Source organism: Mastacembelus armatus, chromosome 4, assembly GCF_900324485.2.
Source record: "Mastacembelus armatus chromosome 4, fMasArm1.2, whole genome shotgun sequence".
In the NCBI taxonomy this organism is placed as follows: Eukaryota; Metazoa; Chordata; class Actinopteri; order Synbranchiformes; family Mastacembelidae; genus Mastacembelus; species Mastacembelus armatus.
In genome coordinates this window covers 17487118-17504761 of record NC_046636.1, presented here as the reverse complement: position 1 = coordinate 17504761, position 17644 = coordinate 17487118, and the positions used below count along the sequence as shown (strand labels likewise).

General features: G+C 38.5%; 3 protein-coding genes across 8 annotated transcripts in view; 1 reads left to right on the top strand and 2 right to left on the bottom strand.

Annotated features, from left to right (window-relative positions):
* The window catches only part of akr1a1b (aldo-keto reductase family 1, member A1b (aldehyde reductase)), a 13090-nt gene extending 10876 nt beyond the window's left edge, over positions 1 to 2214 (bottom strand). Inside the window, exon 1 of one of the 6 annotated variants that reach the window (XM_026305278.1) lies at positions 2079 to 2214. Coding sequence is in view for 1 of the 6 variants with exons in the window: in XM_026305274.1 (XP_026161059.1) it covers positions 673 to 786 (114 nt within the window). In the remaining 5 variants the exon portion in view is untranslated. Of the gene's footprint in view, positions 1 to 668; positions 825 to 856; positions 1018 to 2011; positions 2041 to 2078 lie in introns of those variants that run through there. The other 5 variants (XM_026305279.1, XM_026305276.1, XM_026305275.1 and 2 more) reach the window with 5 other exon arrangements.
* uhmk1 (U2AF homology motif (UHM) kinase 1) lies at positions 2082 to 17601 on the top strand. Its single transcript, XM_033325175.1, has 10 exons — positions 2082 to 2417; positions 2784 to 2913; positions 3175 to 3361; positions 3435 to 3632; positions 4418 to 4512; positions 4646 to 4722; positions 4806 to 4904; positions 5021 to 5109; positions 5685 to 5805; positions 17291 to 17601. Exons 1-10 carry the CDS (start codon positions 2114 to 2116, stop codon positions 17422 to 17424), a joined length of 1434 nt encoding a protein of 477 aa, XP_033181066.1. The 5' UTR covers positions 2082 to 2113; the 3' UTR covers positions 17425 to 17601.
* Positions 13255 to 15095, bottom strand: LOC113129341 (meprin A subunit beta-like). Its single transcript, XM_033325176.1, has 3 exons — positions 14761 to 15095; positions 14455 to 14631; positions 13255 to 14353 (listed from the first exon to the last, which is right to left on the bottom strand). The coding sequence occupies exons 1-3, from the start codon at positions 14963 to 14965 to the stop codon at positions 13983 to 13985; spliced, it is 753 nt and encodes a 250-aa protein (XP_033181067.1). The 5' UTR covers positions 14966 to 15095; the 3' UTR covers positions 13255 to 13982.
* Positions 17602 to 17644: the final 43 nt, after the last annotated feature.

The window sequence follows — 17644 nt, the reverse complement described above, 5'->3', positions numbered from 1 at the left end:
CCACACAGTAAAAACGCCCTGTCAAAACAGCAGCATGGAAAAGAGCCATATGTCATACTGCCTATTTAGATACTTCTAACCAAAATAAACGCAATGAATCCACACTCCTGACGCCATGATTTACCGTTATAATTTGCCTCATTAGTTTTCCTGCTCACATGCTGTGAGTGAAAACCAGAGTTCTGTGAAACACGACCATCTGAAACATCGGCAAGTTTCTTGGAAAATCACGAGCTACAAGTCACATGTCAATGACTTCGAGTTCGATCGGCAGCTAAAAACGTAAAAAAAAAAAAAAAAAAAGCTTCATACTGACTAATAAACGCATTGAAATGATCTTTTCCCCCATATATGCTTTTGTCTGTTCTGTATGTTGTTTCCTTTGTTTGTTTAATGGAAATAAAGTTTGGAGGGGAAAAAAACTAATAAACGCATTGACATATATACAGCTAACGATAGCCAGCACTAGACAGTACATTATGAACAAACGATTGACATGACAACATTGCACTTAGCCTGGGCTTAGAAAGATCGAGGTCTCGGCGGGTTGTGCCCATTAAAGCAAAAACCAGCCGCTCGCCGCTCCAGCTCCTGTTGACACCGCTAGCTAGCAATCTAATGCCATCCCGTTCAGGGCGAACTAGCCTTACTATTAAATGTTATCTTACCTACCCGGTTACCTGTGTGAAAGCATAAACAACTGAACGCCTGTTTTATGAGGACCTGTGTCATGTCCTCACAACCTGGAGGAAGTGAAGTATCTTCAGTGGCTGTATGCCTGGTCATGCTCACCTGTGAAATTACGGGATCAGCCAATGAACAGCAGATCCCCGTTTAGATTAAGTCACAAACTTACTGTTTCAAGATTTTAAAACCCACGCCTTCAAACAAAGACCGTTTCCCGTAGCTCCCCTATACAGGACGAATGTGCAAGAAGAACGTTTTCTGCCAAATGTTCAAAAACACCACCTCATTTTGTTCAAGTTTCCCTTTCCGGGAGGATGACTCGTCTGTTTCCGGTGAACATCCTGTCATCCTTTATAATCGTCAAAATAAACGGGATTTATTCATCAAGAGAAAACAAGGCATCCAGATCCTCATGATGTATATCAAGCAGCTGGACAGGGTTAAAGGATTAAAAAAAGAAAATTCTGCCTGACCTTATGAGGCAATGCCCTCATCTGAAAACATTACCTTTGGTGCTAATAAGGTTTTTTACGCTTCCAAATAAAAAAAAATGTTTAGTGACAAATGTAAAAATTTTAAATGCCAAACTTGGGCTAATACTGATGTAAATCAGATGTTGAGTTTTGAGATAGTATACTATCATGACAGACTCAAATACTTGGGTTGCAGATTATAAATTTAGCTATAAGCTTTAGAAGACGCTTATGCAAGAACAACCTGATGTTTTATATTTTACAGAGTTGTTATGCATTGGACAATAAAAAATGCATGTGTGAAGCCATATGCGATTATGTTGTTCGTGGTGGCTAATAGTTTGATCCTTCATTCTTATCCCCCAACCAATACATCCCGTACGAATACAGGCCAATCAATCAATCAACAAGCATAGTTGTTGGTAGTAAAAGTTGACACAGCAGGAAGAAAAATGGTGTAAGCACTCTCCTCGCCGACAGGGGGCAGATTGCAGGAAAACACGTACTGCAAAGCGGCAGGAGGAGAGCAGGGGAGGAAGTCAGATTAATATCAACAACTAGTTTACAGGTGAAACTTGACAGACTTTAGCGAATTGTTATATTTAATTAAAATGCGGTAGTTATACCCGGTGTATTACGGGGAGAGCGTTTTCTTGTGTAATGTTATAATGGAAGTTGTTAGTTTTGTGCTCATGTTCGATGGCTAGTGTCGGAGCTGAGGCAGCAAGATTAACTTTTTCAGCTGACTTTATGTTGGCACCCTCAGTGAGCAAGCAGTAGTCTAACATGTTAGCATACTGCTCTGCGCTTAGTCTCCACAAGGTTGCGGGTGTAGCTGAATGGTCTGCTACCTGCTGTTGACACGTCCTGTTTAGTTTATGCCCAGGTCGCTTGCAGTGCTCATGCAGCTGCTCACACCTATCAAGTAGCTGGCTCCTCTGCTCCTGTCTCCAATGGCTCACTGCGGCGCTTCCGAGCCCAACGCAAAGATACAGGCGCCGCGTCCGGACAGCACCGTGGCCTCGCAAGGTAGCGTAGACCAGAGCATGAAGCCCGTGCTCTTCGAGATCTTCGGCGAGATATGGACCGTCCAGTCACGGCTTGGCCAAGGAGTCTCGGCCTCGGTGTACCGGGTCAGCTCAGGCAGAGCCTCCACCGCCGCTGTCAAGGAGTATCAAGCCGACACTCAGGGAGGAGATTACGGGTATCACAAGGAGAGGTCCGTGCTGGAGGACATCCAGGGACATAAAAATATCGGTAACATTATTTTAAGCTGTGAAAACATGCAGACTTCTCTGTATGCCATAGGCAGGGATGTGTTTACACCACCTCCTCTAGCACAGTAACACTGAAGTCATTCAATAAAAATAACAAGCGGCAGAACAATTTTCATGGTGGAGTCTAATGCCCTTATGTGTAGAGTGAATGCCAAATTCTTCTAGAAAATCTGTTTTGACCTGGCTTCTCATTTCATCATATTATCAAGTAAGACTGTACCCTGTTATAATTTTAAAGTGAACAACGTTGGCCACTAAGAAGGTAGTGTTTACTTTCTCATCAGCAAAAGGGAAGAGAGCCGTAAAGGCCATGCTGTTTCTGATGACAGATTTATTCTCTTCTCAGTGACATTGTACGGGGTGTTCACCAACCACAGCTGTATGGGTGTTGCCACCCGCTGTCTTCTGCTGGAGCTCTTGGATGTCAGTGTGTCTGAGCTGTTGGTGAGAGGCAGCAGTAATACCCAGGGTGGTAGGTGAGTAATGTGACTGACCGGCAGTTTGCCAGTCATCATCAGGTACCACCATGTAAAGATTCCACTAACAGTATTACATACTGTAGCCTACAGAAATGTGTTGAATTTACACACTTCAAAGCAGCATCCTCTCTTTCAGACTACATTCATAAGCTGTAATTAAATCACAAGTGAAATGTTGTTTGCACAGTTCCACTTGTGATTTAATAAAAATTACAAAAAGAAAATACTAACATGAGTAGTATGATATTTTTTTGGCAGACCCCAGCAGGGCCACTCCATGTGGCTTGTTCAGCACTGTGCCAGAGACATACTGGAGGCTCTCGCCTTTCTCCACAGGGAAGGCTACGTCCACGCCGACCTCAAGCCACGCAACATCCTCTGGAGTGCTGATGATGAGTGTTTCAAGCTCATTGACTTTGGCCTCAGTTTCAAAGAGGGAAACCAGGTGTGTGTGGCTAATAATTTGAAGGTCAGTAAAAGAGAATCTGCAATTATTAAGTATTAATTTCTAATTCCAGGATGTCAAGTACATTCAGACAGACGGGTATCGCGCTCCGGAGGCTGAGCTTCAGAACAGCCTTGCTCAGGCTGGAGTGGAGATGGAGGGGGACTCGGGCTGCACAGCTGCTGTGGACCTGTGGAGCCTGGGCATCATCCTGCTGGAGATGTTCTCAGGAATCAAGCTCAAAGACACTGTCCGCTCACAGGAGTGGAAGGTAGGATGGATAAAACAAAGCTTTTTGAAGCAAGGAATTTATATGAAGCAACAGTGGGTTAGAGCAGGGGTCACCAACCCTGGTCCTCAAGGCCCACTGTCCTGCTGGTTTTCCTACTATCTCTGCTCTTCCAGTTTCTGATTGGCTGAACACACCTGATCCAGGTAATCAGCAGTGTGCAGGGCAGGGATATCTGGAAAACAAGCAGGACAGTGGGCCTCGAGGGCCAGGGTCCATGACCCCTGGTTTAAAGTGGTTCAGAGTTTCAAAGCACTAGACATGGTCAAAAATGATCACATCTACTGCACAAATCCTTGATACTAGACTGGGACCATAATGAAGCAGTTTAAGTACAAGTGGTCATAATGTTTTTATTAATGTTATTTTGTTTACTAAAGCCTTGTATCATGAAAAGGGATCTTTTTAAATCTACCTATAAATTTGTTTCAAAATGCAGTGTTATAATGACAAGTATTTGCAACCTGGGTGTTTGGTTTTATCAGCTCAGAAATATTGTGTTTGTTGATATTTGTGACTCATGAAACATCTATGCAGAAAGCTAGGGAATTGCAAGCAGTGCAAACTGTATATTAAAGTGCTTTACATAGAAAAACTATGCCCAAAGTATGGAGTAAAATGTATACAACCAGAGTTAATTATATAATACATATAGGACTGAAATAAAACATTTTGAAAGTTATACAAATTTACATAATTTCCACAAATCTGTTAATGCAAACACCTTCCTGCAATACTAAAATTGTGTCTGTTTTCCTGTCCTGTAGGAAAACAGTGCTGCCATTGTTGACCATATCTTTGCCAGCAACAGTCTGGTGTGCCCTGCCATCCCTGTCTATCACCTCAGAGACCTTATCAAAAGGTAAACATACTCTATTATATTTCTTATATTACTATGAGCTATACTGTATGATAACATAATTGTGTCTGTTGTGTAAGCAGTCTGTATAACATCTCTAGGTATTGACTGGGACTTTGTTACTTTATGTCTGCAGCATGCTTCTCAGTGACCCAAAGCTAAGATGCACAGCTGAAACTGCCCTGCTAAGTCCATTTTTCAGTATCCCCTTTGGTATGTGTCAATATTTGTGAAGTTTTTCAGGATTAGTCTATCTCTTAGTGTGCCATATTTACCAGTGTATATGTTCGTGCCAGCTCCTCACATTGAGGACCTGGTTCTTCTGCCCTCTCCTGTTCTACGTCTGCTCAACCTGATTGATGACTCCCATCTGCACAATGAAGAAGAGTATGAAGGTAGAGCATAGTTTTTTCTTCTCCTTAAGCTATGAATACAATTCTGAATTGATATCGAATTGCCTTCATGTTTGCAGAGATTAAAGTAATTAAGAATGCTTCACTGTTGTTTGCAGACATCCTGGAGGACATGAAAGAGGAGTGCCAGAAGTATGGCTCAGTGGTTTCTCTGCTCATCCCCAAGGAGAACCCAGGAAAAGGACAGGTACGTCGGCTGTTTTATAAACCAGGGTCTTAAAGATGTTTCTGTTCATCTAAAATCAAGGAACTCCAAGGAGTTTTCAAAACATTTATTCCACTTCAAATTTATCTTAGCACACCAAACATTATGCACTTTGTTGTGCAGTAACAGGAGAAAATGTGGTGTAAAATATAGGGAAAAGAAGGCAATACATGCTTTTTATTCTATGTTGAAATAGAATCTAAACAGATGAATGATTTTTAATAGTTCTTTACTCTCTCTCCCGAAACACTCCGCTGGGTCCAGCAGCAATGCCTTCTGACTCTATTATGTTATGTTGCAGCCTGATACTACAGTTGTTTTAGTTTTTTTTCTCGGATTAATCTACACTTAGTACCACATAATGACAAAGTGAAAACAGAATTTTAGGAATGTTTGTAAATTTATTAAAAAGGAAAATTTTAAACATCACATTTGCATAAGAAGAAGCTGCATTTTGTACAAGAAATAAACAGGACCAGAATGCACCACACCCCTGCCAGAGGACATCCAGGTTTACATACTTTCATCCACTAATTCATCCTTTATTTGCCCACCAGGTGTTTGTAGAATATGCCAATTCCAGCGACTCCAAAGAGGCTCAGAGGTTGCTGACAGGCCGCACCTTTGATGGGAAATTTGTTGTGGCCACCTTCTACCCTCTCAGCGCTTATAAAAGAGGTTACTTGTATCAAACTGTGCAGTGAAGTCCTAAAGCTCAATTTACACTTTTGCATTGTTCGCATGAAAAAAACAAATATAACTTTATAGACCATCACAGTGGAGAAGTTGTTTGCTCCCTATAAAATAGAACATACAGAGTTATGAGTGGCCAGCCTGAAGTTTAAACTGATTAAGTTATTGACTATAGTTCTGCATGTTATTCATGTGATCTTCTACAGTAAATTTCAGTTTCATGCAGAGTGTAAATTGAAGCCTGAGGGGTGTACAGCTACACTTTCTTTCTGCTGCCTGTGTGCTAAGTGCACACCCATTTACTGCTTTGAAATGAACTGCATCTGTTTCTTCTAATGACTGTATTCCAGAAGTCAGTGCTCCTGGGATAGTACATCCTGTTCTAGCTTTTATTCTCAGTTATTGAGAGAAATTAGCACGCAGAGAGAATATGTAATGTGAGAAAAAAAATGAAGGTTGCAAGAGCACAAATTCAATAATCTGTGCTCTACGTCACATCTAAATAGTTGCATCTCTCTTGATGAATTTCAGTGCGGCACTTTATCTCATTAGTACAATCAGGGATGTGATTAGAAATATACAGTCGGATTAGGTATGTCTGAAACCTGAAGATCCCCCCAAAAAATCCTTTTCATCTTAAAATAATCTGTGATGAAACTAGAGTCCTGTCCTGTTATTTCATAATGAATGATAATACTAATTCTATTTTTATCGTCTAATATTATAGCATTGTGTTAACCATTATTGAGAGGAAGTTCCATGGTACAAGGTGATACTGAGGTTGTCTCTGCTAGCTCCTCAGACAGTTTTCAAGTTGAAATAGTTTGGAGAGACCCCTCACTCTAAAACGTTAATCTGAGCAAGGTAAGAGCTCTTTGTGTTCTGTCCTGTTGCCTTATGCTTTGTAGCATTTTAGTTACAAAAGTCTCCATACTCGGAGAGTATTTTTAGCATCATTTGACTGTGCTTCCAATTACCAAATACCATGAGTGTTGTGTTTTGACTGCAAAACAGAAATAGCACATTAATAAGTAGGTTAACGTTATGGGAATGTGCAGAACAATTATCAGAAGTTAGTCTGACTTGCAAGGTTAGAAGGCAGAACTGATTTATGAATATGATATAGTACAAGCAAAAAAGACTGGTAGTTGTAGCTGTGGCAGAAAACGTGTGTTTATGAACTATAGCCAAGTACACTTTAATTTTACCTCACATAATAGTGTAATTATCCAATACAGTCTAGAATCTACATGTTGATTGGTAAATCACTGTTCCGTCTCACTGAGACAATAGCAGACACACAGTGAACTGCTGCTCTGTTGTGTGGGGTAGTATAATATCACTATATAGATTTTTTTTTTTTTTTTTGGTAGCATTTTTCAATTTATTCTAAAGACAGAAGTTATTGTTTGTATAAAATACAGACAATCCTGGGAGAAATTGGTGCAGTTGTTTTGTTGCTGCCACCATATTTTTCAAATTCTATACATAATGGCTTTAAAGTTTATGCAGTGCTGATACTGTTAATGTTTTAATTAGTTTACACATGAATCAGAGAGTTGATAGATAGACTGCAAATCCAGAATTGTAGCGCTACTCTCCTGTGGAAGTATTTCCCTGGTGCATCTAAATAATATTTGAAAGACAGGAGAGAGAATTGTTTCAAGAAATGCTGGAAGTTGCATGACAATGAGTTTTATGAATGTGATAGAAATGTCATAAAACATGCAGTTTTGAAAAAAATGCTGAATTAAGGTATCGAATTTTGTTGTACTCGTTACGACAGCAGTAAGACAGGATTATGGTGGATGGCTGTAGTGGAATGTATTTTTGTTATAGAGCAGAAATCTTGGTTTTTATCCTCTTGGTTCCTCTTCGTCGAACCCACCCTATTATGCTGAAATATCAGATAATTTCTACATAAGTGCCCTTTGGCATTCACAAGTTAACTAACAAAATTAATTGCTGCTATAACAACAGGTTTGGCTTCACCTGCACGTCAGCTCTGTACGTACTTAAAGCCGCTGCAGTTGGAAATAGGAAATAATTCATTAATATATTAGAGCACAGATGTTTTTTGTTTTTTTTCAAAAGGCTGCTTATTGCTAATTTTTCCACTTTTTTCTTGTTAAAGACAGACTATGTGACTCTACTGAACAGCTACACTGGAACTATAAGTGACATATTCTAATTCTGGTACTGGCTAAGTGCTAGTATTATATAAAATACTTAACTAAATGTTAAACTGTTGTTTAGTGTGTGGCATCTACCATTTAGTTAAACTGCAATGTAGCTGTAACACGCAGGTGGAGAAGAGTTATAAAGTCAGTCAGTAATATGGCATATATGGCTTACCAGTAACTGGTTCACTAATTTTGTAGAGCCCAAATTTAGAGCAATATTGTGTCTTAATGGGTAATGTGATTTGAGAGAAAGTACATTTTCATTTCAATTAAGCAACTGATATAAACTTATGGATATATAAATTTTGTCTGAGACTTATTTAATACTGTGCTTACTCCTTGCAATATTAAAAGATAATGCAGCAAAAAACGTAGTCAAAGGAAAAGTCACAGTATTTATTACAAAAGCCCTATTTTTCTAGAAACTTTATTTGTATGTGTCTGAATTCCAAAGTTTCCATTTAAGTACACTACTGGCCTAAAATATGTGACTCCAACCACTTACAGCACTATACAGCACTTTTAAATTAGCAAACTGTGGTACATGATCAAGACCGTCTGTGTTGTAATCACTGGTCCTCAAATAAGAATACCTGGCTTGAAACCAATGGATGAAGTCAATAAAAAACAATGTTAGACCAAATATTTTCCATAGCTTACAAAGACCTGGTCCAAAAATACGTATTTTCTAAGATAAAGATATTCCTTTAAGCTATTTGAAGTTTCTTGTCTTTGAGTTTCATTTATGATCTTTGTAGCTCCAATATCTCCTGTTCATCCCACAGACAAATAAATGATCATATTTGTAGTTTTGTGTATCGGTGCTGCTGTTGACCAGGTTCCCTGCAAGAATAAACTCAACACAATTGTACTATACCTTATCAAACAATGAGTAAGGGCTTTGTAATCTGTGGTTTATGAAGTGCTGCAGGAAGGTTTGGAAAAGCGCTCCCCTTTGTATTCACTGATGCATGACAAGTCAGTGTGATTAAATTGTGTTCTTTATATTATATGAAGATATTGTCCAAGTGTAGACTTCAGAAAAGCTGTGTTAGTGAGTGTGTGTGTTAAGGTTAAGTCTAAAACTGAGGTGTTAGACTAGCTTTTTTTTATAGATCCATAATTGAAAAAGGTTACATTGAAGGAATCTTGTAATTTGGTACTAATTATAGAGAAAATAGTTTTCTAGGAGAAAAAAAAGGCCAGTTTAAATATTGAAGCAGTTATCCATACATGATTCATTTATTATTGAAAACTTTATCCTCTGTAAAAATCAAGTTTATAAGAAATCCAGTGTTTTTGGTCAACTTCTAACTTCAAAATAATACAGTCATATTGAATGTGCTGAGAGTTTGTGTGAATTCAGCAGTTAATTTCAATCAACCCGTAATTGCTACCAAATTACAGAGACTTCTTGGTAATTGGTAGGAAAATGCCTGGAAATTGCAGATCTGCAAAGTAAAGTTTTACATTTTTGTTTGCAAAGTTTTGAGATGCAGGGGATTAGAAGCCATCATTTTTTGTTTTAGATTTCTTCAGATATTGAGGGCTTTTATCCTCTCTCTTGCACAGTTTAGGTGTGGATGCACCAAAACTACTTTATCTTTGTCAGTTCAAAAAATTGTTACAGTATTTCACTTCTGTAAACAATGGCTGAACTAAGCCATGATTGGTGAAAAAACAGAAGCACAGTGATGAAGTGATGACTGACAAACAGTAGACCCAAATGTGACTATTATGTCTTTGCCTTATTAAAATGACCTGCCACTGAATCCAGTTTTTAATGCTACACTGTCAGCTTGTACTGGATTGGTTCATTTACCATTTTGTATCACAGACTGGAGAACGGTACTGAGGCTGAAAGTGTAGTACAAGTACAAGTGTTCGGTGTGTATTTACGTTAACACTGTTTGTTGTGTATGGAGTTGTGTTTGTAGTTACAAAGAAGGCACAGCAGATTTCTATGTTGATGCCTCCACCTTACAATACTAATGTGACTTCCCTGCCTTTTCAGATAAATAAGAATTAATTAAATGATCTGATATTTGTTCCTTACAGGTCTGATTATTGTGCAGCTCAGACGTGATTATTTCAGCTTTAGCTGCTATAAAGCTGTGTCTGGAGTGGAGCATTAAGTCTTTTAAAAGTGTTTAAATATCAAACTTAAATGTTCCTTCAGGCTACAGATGACCTGAATTATATAATACCAATTTGTTTGTCGATGCTGATTCTGTCAGATTGGAGCTTATTTTTATTGTATCTTGAAAGCATTTTCTTACTAACAGGGATCTAACACACCCAGAAGCTTAGTTTTTTTGTTTAATACAGTAATTACAGTAATAATTTTATGCTCTCAGAATTAGCTTCTGAAATTGTTTTTTTGCCCCTGGTACATAATAGATAGCATTTTCTTTTTTTCTAAGTACAGTGTGTTATGCAGGAGGAAAAAGCTACCTGTATTTACACAAAAGTAAAACCATTCTACATAGTCTTTATTGCAAACTGTTATTTAACACCCTATTAATGTGATATTAGCATGTGGTTAAACCTTCCACCCACAGTTAACCATCAAGAGATATCAGCACAGCCCAGTTTCACCTGAACTGGGCAGTAAAGGTAAACAGAATCCCATCATTCAGGTGTCTAACTTATGATCAGACAAGCATAATTTTCTACCAAATGGTGACAGTATGCAATTATCTATTTATTTGCTCCTTTTAGTTTAGAAAATGTCAATAAAAAGAGCTAAATGCCCATCAGAATATTCTAGAGCACAAAATCACATTGTATTATAAAACAAAGAGTAAAATGAGTAAATTCTAGGTATTTGAGAATGTTATGCTTTTTTTGTGATAAATTATGTAAATGATCTATTTATAGCAAATTATAGCAATTTAAATTATAGCATGTTGATTGACTAATCAGTTAATCCATTATTTTTTGCAGGATTGATGCAAATTTACTTGCAGACTATTATCAGTAAAATTAACATGAGGAAAATAAAAATACTAGCAGAATATTGTATCCATTAATATTAGCTTCTAAGATAAGCTAAAAAGATCATGGCTCCATATAACGTGATCATCGCTTGTTGAACTATGTACCCTGAAATCATTTTATAAAAATGTCTGTGTGGAGAGTGGCACGTGCATTATTTTTGTACTCGCTGGCATCAGGCCTGTTCAGAGCAGCAGCCGAGTGTTGTATTATTTTCTTGTGTGGGTGTAGTTGGCTGCAGTACTGAGGATGATCACACAGTGTTAGTCTGAAGGTACTGTGAGAGGGTACAGGCTGACAAACAGAGAATCAGATGCATTACGAGCTCTGTAACATATTATGATGAAAATATGTGGAAGCTTCAGATAAAACACAGGACTGACAGAGGTCTGTGTCCTGTAAGGATTTAACGTGAATGCACGAAGTTTGTTGCCTCAGTTTTCCCACCCGATCATTGAGGCCTTCATGCTTGTCTTTCTTCTGGTCTTTGTGGCTTTGACAAAGACGAACCTTTTCAGTTGTTTCTCTTCTAGCTGTTAAAGCTGTTCTAGCAAAGATGTGTACCTCTCTGCTCATTTGTTTGAATGGAGTTCTGGTGTATGGGCAACAAAGGGAAAGCTGGTACAATGCAGTCTTCTGCAAATTTAATTAATGATTTCTGGGTTTTTAATTCTTTGCATTTCAAATACTTTACATCTCATTTCGGGCTGCCATTGAGCTGTTGTTTGTCTTTGCAGCTTTGCATGGCTACTTTGTACACTGACAAAGATTCAGGGGTGTATTTGAAATCTTATGGCAGCTGACCTCTAGGCACGAGCCGTTGGCACATTTGTGCATTTGTGTGTTTATAGATAATTTGGGAAAGGTGTATATGTGCATACAGTAACAATATAAATGTAATTAACAGTGACATTTACATTGATTGGTTAATTTTTGAGTTGCCCTTGCTGTTAACCTTCATTTCTAATTCTTGGGTTTCTCACTATAAAACACCCTTTTCATTTGTTTTTTTTTGTTTTTTTTTCACCCCAATATTTTTTCAACATAATTCAAAACTGAATTTGATCTATCATAATTGTCTAATAACGTTTGAGCACAAATGTGATGTAGAAACTTTGAGGGTGTATAAATACCAAACACTGGCAAGACTATCAGATGACTTCACCCAAATGATTAAAGTTATTGTTACAACACCTTTGATGTTAAGTTATAAAATGTCATGTCTTTAGTCTAAAATTTCAAATGTCAACACTTTACAATGAGATTACAAATCATATACTTAAATAGTATTTAAGGTTTTATTCACAATGATTTAATGCATGAATTAATTGGATGTATCATGAATTCCTTAGTAATTATTAACAAATGATCGGGTCACTGTGATTTTTTTGTTGTGATTAGTTCAAAAGTGTGCAGCTAATTTTGTGTCATATCAGTAAATGTATAAGTTAAATGTGAATTAACATCCTCTAATTGATGATCTGTTACATCATTAAATCATCAGGAAACATGTGTTAAACAAACATTACCTCAGTGCATGACTTGTACCCTTATTGTAAAGTGTTAGTAAAATATTATAGACAATCCCTAAGAGAATTGTGGCCTCTTGTGCTTAAGGTCTTCCTTTTGGTTTTATTTGAACCAGTTTACTTGAGAATCAGTTTGTTGGATGTTACAAAGTTCTATAATTTGGTTTTTGACAATAGATGATGTTTTAGAGAACAGTGGGGTATTTGAAGAAGGGGGTTGGTTGATTAATTCAAATAAATTTTAATCTCTTTTTTTTCAATGAAATGTTTGCATATAAAGAGTTGGTGTTGATTTCTATTTCCAGGTAACATATCCCCATTCAGAAGCCCCACTTCATGAAATGTCCCACAGGTGAAAGTGCACACTGTAAGCAAATGATTGTTGAGTTTTGTTTCAGAACTTCAGCACAATGTGAGAAGGTGACTGTGTGAAAGGCACATACAACATCAATGAAGCAGTGTGAGTTAGTTCATGCTTTACAGCCTTCTAGCTGAGAATGAATCATGCTGATGTGTTTGACTATCTCATAATAAAAATTATTAACTTGAACTTTTGTCTAAATAGTGATGTGATGCTTAAAACATGTTTATGTGACAGTCAAAGACAAAAGATGATATATAATATAATAATGAGAGTTTCCCTGTATGATAAATGCACTCTGAACAATCATATTGACTGCCTCCCTGTGGCTGCTGTTGCTACTACACACAGATTTTTTTTTTTCTCTATTGAATTACAGAGATTTTCACAACCTTCAGCCAATTTCAACTTCAAAATGAATTTATATGCCAACAGTTTTACTTCACAACACCATAAAATAAATAGTCTTGAAATAAATTGGCAACTGTTTCACTTGGTAGGTATTTTGTATTTGTATTTCAAATTCAGTACATATTTGTTGAGATTGTAATAGATTTAATCCCATTGTTGAATTCAGTCTTATTGAAAACTGTTCAGATCTACCTGTTTTATCTTATAGATATGTGTTGTATTTACTTTGAAGGGTACAGATGGCCTAGTTTGTGATGGGAACACAGCTTTCAAACTTGAATGACGGAAGTTTATTGTGTCTGACAGTTTAGTTTTTCACAGTTTTTTAGCTCTAAATTAAGCCTTTCTAATAACCTTACAGTTTACAGTTGCTATATAGTTAAGGTCACCTAAAAGTAACCATAACAAATCACTCTCAATTACTAATGGAGGAGAACAAAAGATGAAAGCTGTCAAAAATTTTTTTTTTTTTTTTACCCTACCACTTCAGATTATATATGAAAAAGATTCAGGCAACAATATGATCAAGTACAGTAGACGTAGTAGAGATCATTTAGTGATGTGCCCTCTCTTCTGCTCAGTTCAGCTTTTTCCTTTGATCAGGATTTTATGGAATGGTGAAGGGACAGGGTAAATCTTTGGCCGGGAGCTCCTTTAAAGAAAGAGAAACAACTTAAGTAGTCATTCTATAAGCGTCACAGTTTGTTGTACTTTAAGTGAGGCACAGTAGGTTATTACTAGCTTAAATGCAATCTTGTGAATGGACTTAATTGCCTGACTCACACTGACTTCCATGAATCCTGGCATGCCCTGTATGATTACCACGTCGTCTTTTTCCTGGTTTCTTCTCCTCGTCCTCCAGGCATTCCCTGCAATCAGTATGGCAACCACCAACATGGCAGCTGCCACAAATGCTGCCATGGCTGTGACTGCCGTAAGGTTACTTGCAGCTCCATAGGGAGCACCTTGATCTGCAGCAGCCTTCACCAGGCTTCCATCGTCATGCACAGCAGAGGGAGGTACTGGCTGAGATACTAACAGGTTGGATATATCTTGAGAACAAGTAGACAACAGCCAGTTTTAGAGACAGGATGAGATCTGGATATAAAATATTTGTGTGTGATGTCCTGGGGCTGTCTGAATGACTCTGTACCTTCCAGACTGAAGAGGAAGAAGGCGTCATCTCCTTTGATGAAGTTTCTGCTCCTCAGTCTGCTGTGCGTGATGAAGGTACTTGTCCCGCTGCCTGGGCCTCGATAATAATAGCTTCCATCAGATGCAGTCACTTTAGAGCCCACTTTCCTGGGATCATCCCAGTAGTACTCAGTACCTGAGAGAAACAGCTGGACTGTCATCCTCTGTTTAACCAACTCAACAACTCACTGAGTTTGGGAAGCTAAGTTGATACAACACATGGAAAGGGACTGCTTTGTTCCAGCTTCACCCCCCTTTATCTCACCATCAGAGGACATCTTGTCGGGTTCAGTGGTGATCATTCGGTGCATGTTCATTTGCTGTCTGATGTCAGACTGCTGATCCATCAGGACCATGGTTGCCTGCTGCCATGGACACGGCCACTTGAGGCTGTGGTCGTTGGGGCCAGAGGTCAGGTGGAAGTAAAGGGCCATGTACCCCGGATTGTTGCTTTGACCGTTTGGGTACATGCCTACCTACAGAACACAGAGCGGCATCAGGTGATGTTTTACACTTTTCTATTGGTAAAATGGCATGGTCTCGTACAGTTGAAGGTGGTTCATAGATTACACAGGACCAAATGAGCTTAATAACATGTTTCCAAATATTGACCTGTCATGTGAATATTGTTGACTTGTCAAATTATTGGCTGTGTTTTCAGACTTGAAGGTATACAATGGAACTTTTGTGTAGTAACATTTTTCAGTGTGCTTGTATTAAGACTGATTCTGATTATCAACCCAATGAAGTGAAATATTACCTTTAGTACTATTTCTTCGCTTACTGGTGCCCACTCTTAGAGGCCTCACCAGGAGTTCCAATTTTATTTTTATTTAATTGGTTTCTTTTTTGTGGTATGGCTTTAACTTGTATTGTGTTTTTCATAATAGTACTGTATCACAAATATGTATTCCAGAGCTGTGTTCTCTGTGTTGTATGTATGTATAAATTATACAGTTGAAAATGAAGGGATTTACCTGGAAGGAGTAACCTGCTGGAGACAGAAAGCGAGGGCTATACAGTTTCTTTCCTGCCGGTGTGGTGGCCATCAGGCCAGTGATGTTGCGGATGTGCCAGATGTGCTGTGGGCACTTTGTGGATGATAGGTTAATGTCATCCAAAGAGAACCCCCCTTTTGATGGGCTCTTTCCCCTCACCCCTTCAAAAACCACGCGAACCTTCTCTGTCATGTTCAGATTGACGTTATGTAGCTCCCAGGAACCCATGGCACCTCCTACCACAGAGAAAAGTTATGAATCACCCTTAAGCAATCTTTTAAAAGTGAGATTTCTGAGTATCATCTGGTGTTACTCACAGGACTTTAATTATTACCATTACCCTTATCATTCATCAGGTGATATTACATTGATTACCTGAAATGCTCTTAAAGAGCTTCAGTTTACCACTGGGGCTGGCCTTGTCATCCTCTCGGACCCACATATTGAAAACATCATCAGCTGCACCAGTGTTGTGGAGAAAGAACTGCAGACACTGGGCTCCAGGTTTGGGGTAAAGCCAGCGACTCTCGAGGAACGCTCGGTCACCAGGGTCAGCAGAGGCTGTTCTGAAGTGCATGAAGTAGCCTTTCCCTGAGCAAAGCCAGAAAAAATTGGGGTTTTTCTGTCCAATTCAGTCAGTTTAGTCTGTCTTTCTCAATGCACAGAAATACAGTCACCCCTAGTTTTTTTTTTTTTTTTTTTTGACAGGTGAATTGTTGGATATCAGTCTTCCTTCAGTATCCAACCTACAAGATCCATCTGTGGAGTCACACTGCTGACACCCCTAACATTTCTTGTTAGGGCTGTTTCTCTTCTCTTTAGCTCTGTTGATATAGCCCTAGTATAATAGTGTAGTTAACGCTAAAAATGGTTGTATTGTTGACAAAATAATCAGGGACCTTAATTTTTTTAGACAACTACAGAAAACCATAAAATTATGTTTCAAATTTTTACAAAGACCTAGGGAAAAATACTCTGTAGAAGGGAATTAAATTAGCATGGAATTTAGCTTCACCATATAATAAGAGGAAATGATGAGTATATCTAGTGCTGTGTTTACTACTCCTGTCTGATGTACATGAAGCCTACCAGCAGTGTAAGACTCAGTAGATACAATGGGTATTATATTCCTACTAACCGTACCTCTAAGTAGCACTTTCATGATCATCTTGACTGACTAGACAACATAAATGTGACCCTCAAGCCTAGCCTGTACTTTGTACAGGCTGCTGTTGTCGGTTACCTTTGTTTTCAAATATGGTCAGATACACCAGAGATAGGTACCTTTGAGAGCAGATAAGGGGAAGGAGCAGTAATATTTAACCACACAAACATGTACATGTGTAATGTAAGTCGTTGTCTAGTGTATAGACCATCTATCATTCTGCTTAATAGCGTTGCAGACCTGCAGCCATATTTCTGTGTACTATTGATTCTCTAATGTTAATACACCCCCGAGTCTCTAACCCTGGTCCTCGAGCGCTATTGTCCTGCCTGTTTTCCAACTATCCCTACTCTTACAGTTCCTGATTGGTTAAACACACCTGATCCAGGTAATCAGCAGTGAGTAGGGTAGGAATATTTGGAAAACAAGCGGGACAGTAGCACTCGAGGACCAGGGTTGGAGACCTCTGATATGCTCTATTCTACATAGATCATTGCCTCTAGTTGGTGCCAGCAAAATATTGACCTTTTAGTTTTAGTTTGAACTTACTCATTTTAGTAAAGAGACCTGTGTGTGTATATAATCTGTGGAAAGTTTCACAGTCTCAGCTTTAATTGAAAATATACTTTCAGGGCTACAAAAGAAAACCCAGAACTTTTGTGATGATGGACATTCACCTTTGCACTGCCCCATGGTGGTGAAGTCAGTCTCAGGCCCTCCACTCACAGAACTACGCTGTTCCCACTCCGCCTTTCCAGTTCCCTGAATCATCCCACAGATGTCCTCCTCCTCGAAGTTACAGCTATCCACAAAGGTAGAAGACCTGGCTGTGGAGAGCAACAGCCATGGTTTACCAGCCAACAGTGTCAATAATTATTAAATTTAAACTTCTCATGTAAAAGTTTCATCACTCTCCTTTTTCCCTGCAATAAAGAGTTACATAATAAATAAATGATTGGCCAAGCATTTGTGATCTCCAGACAACA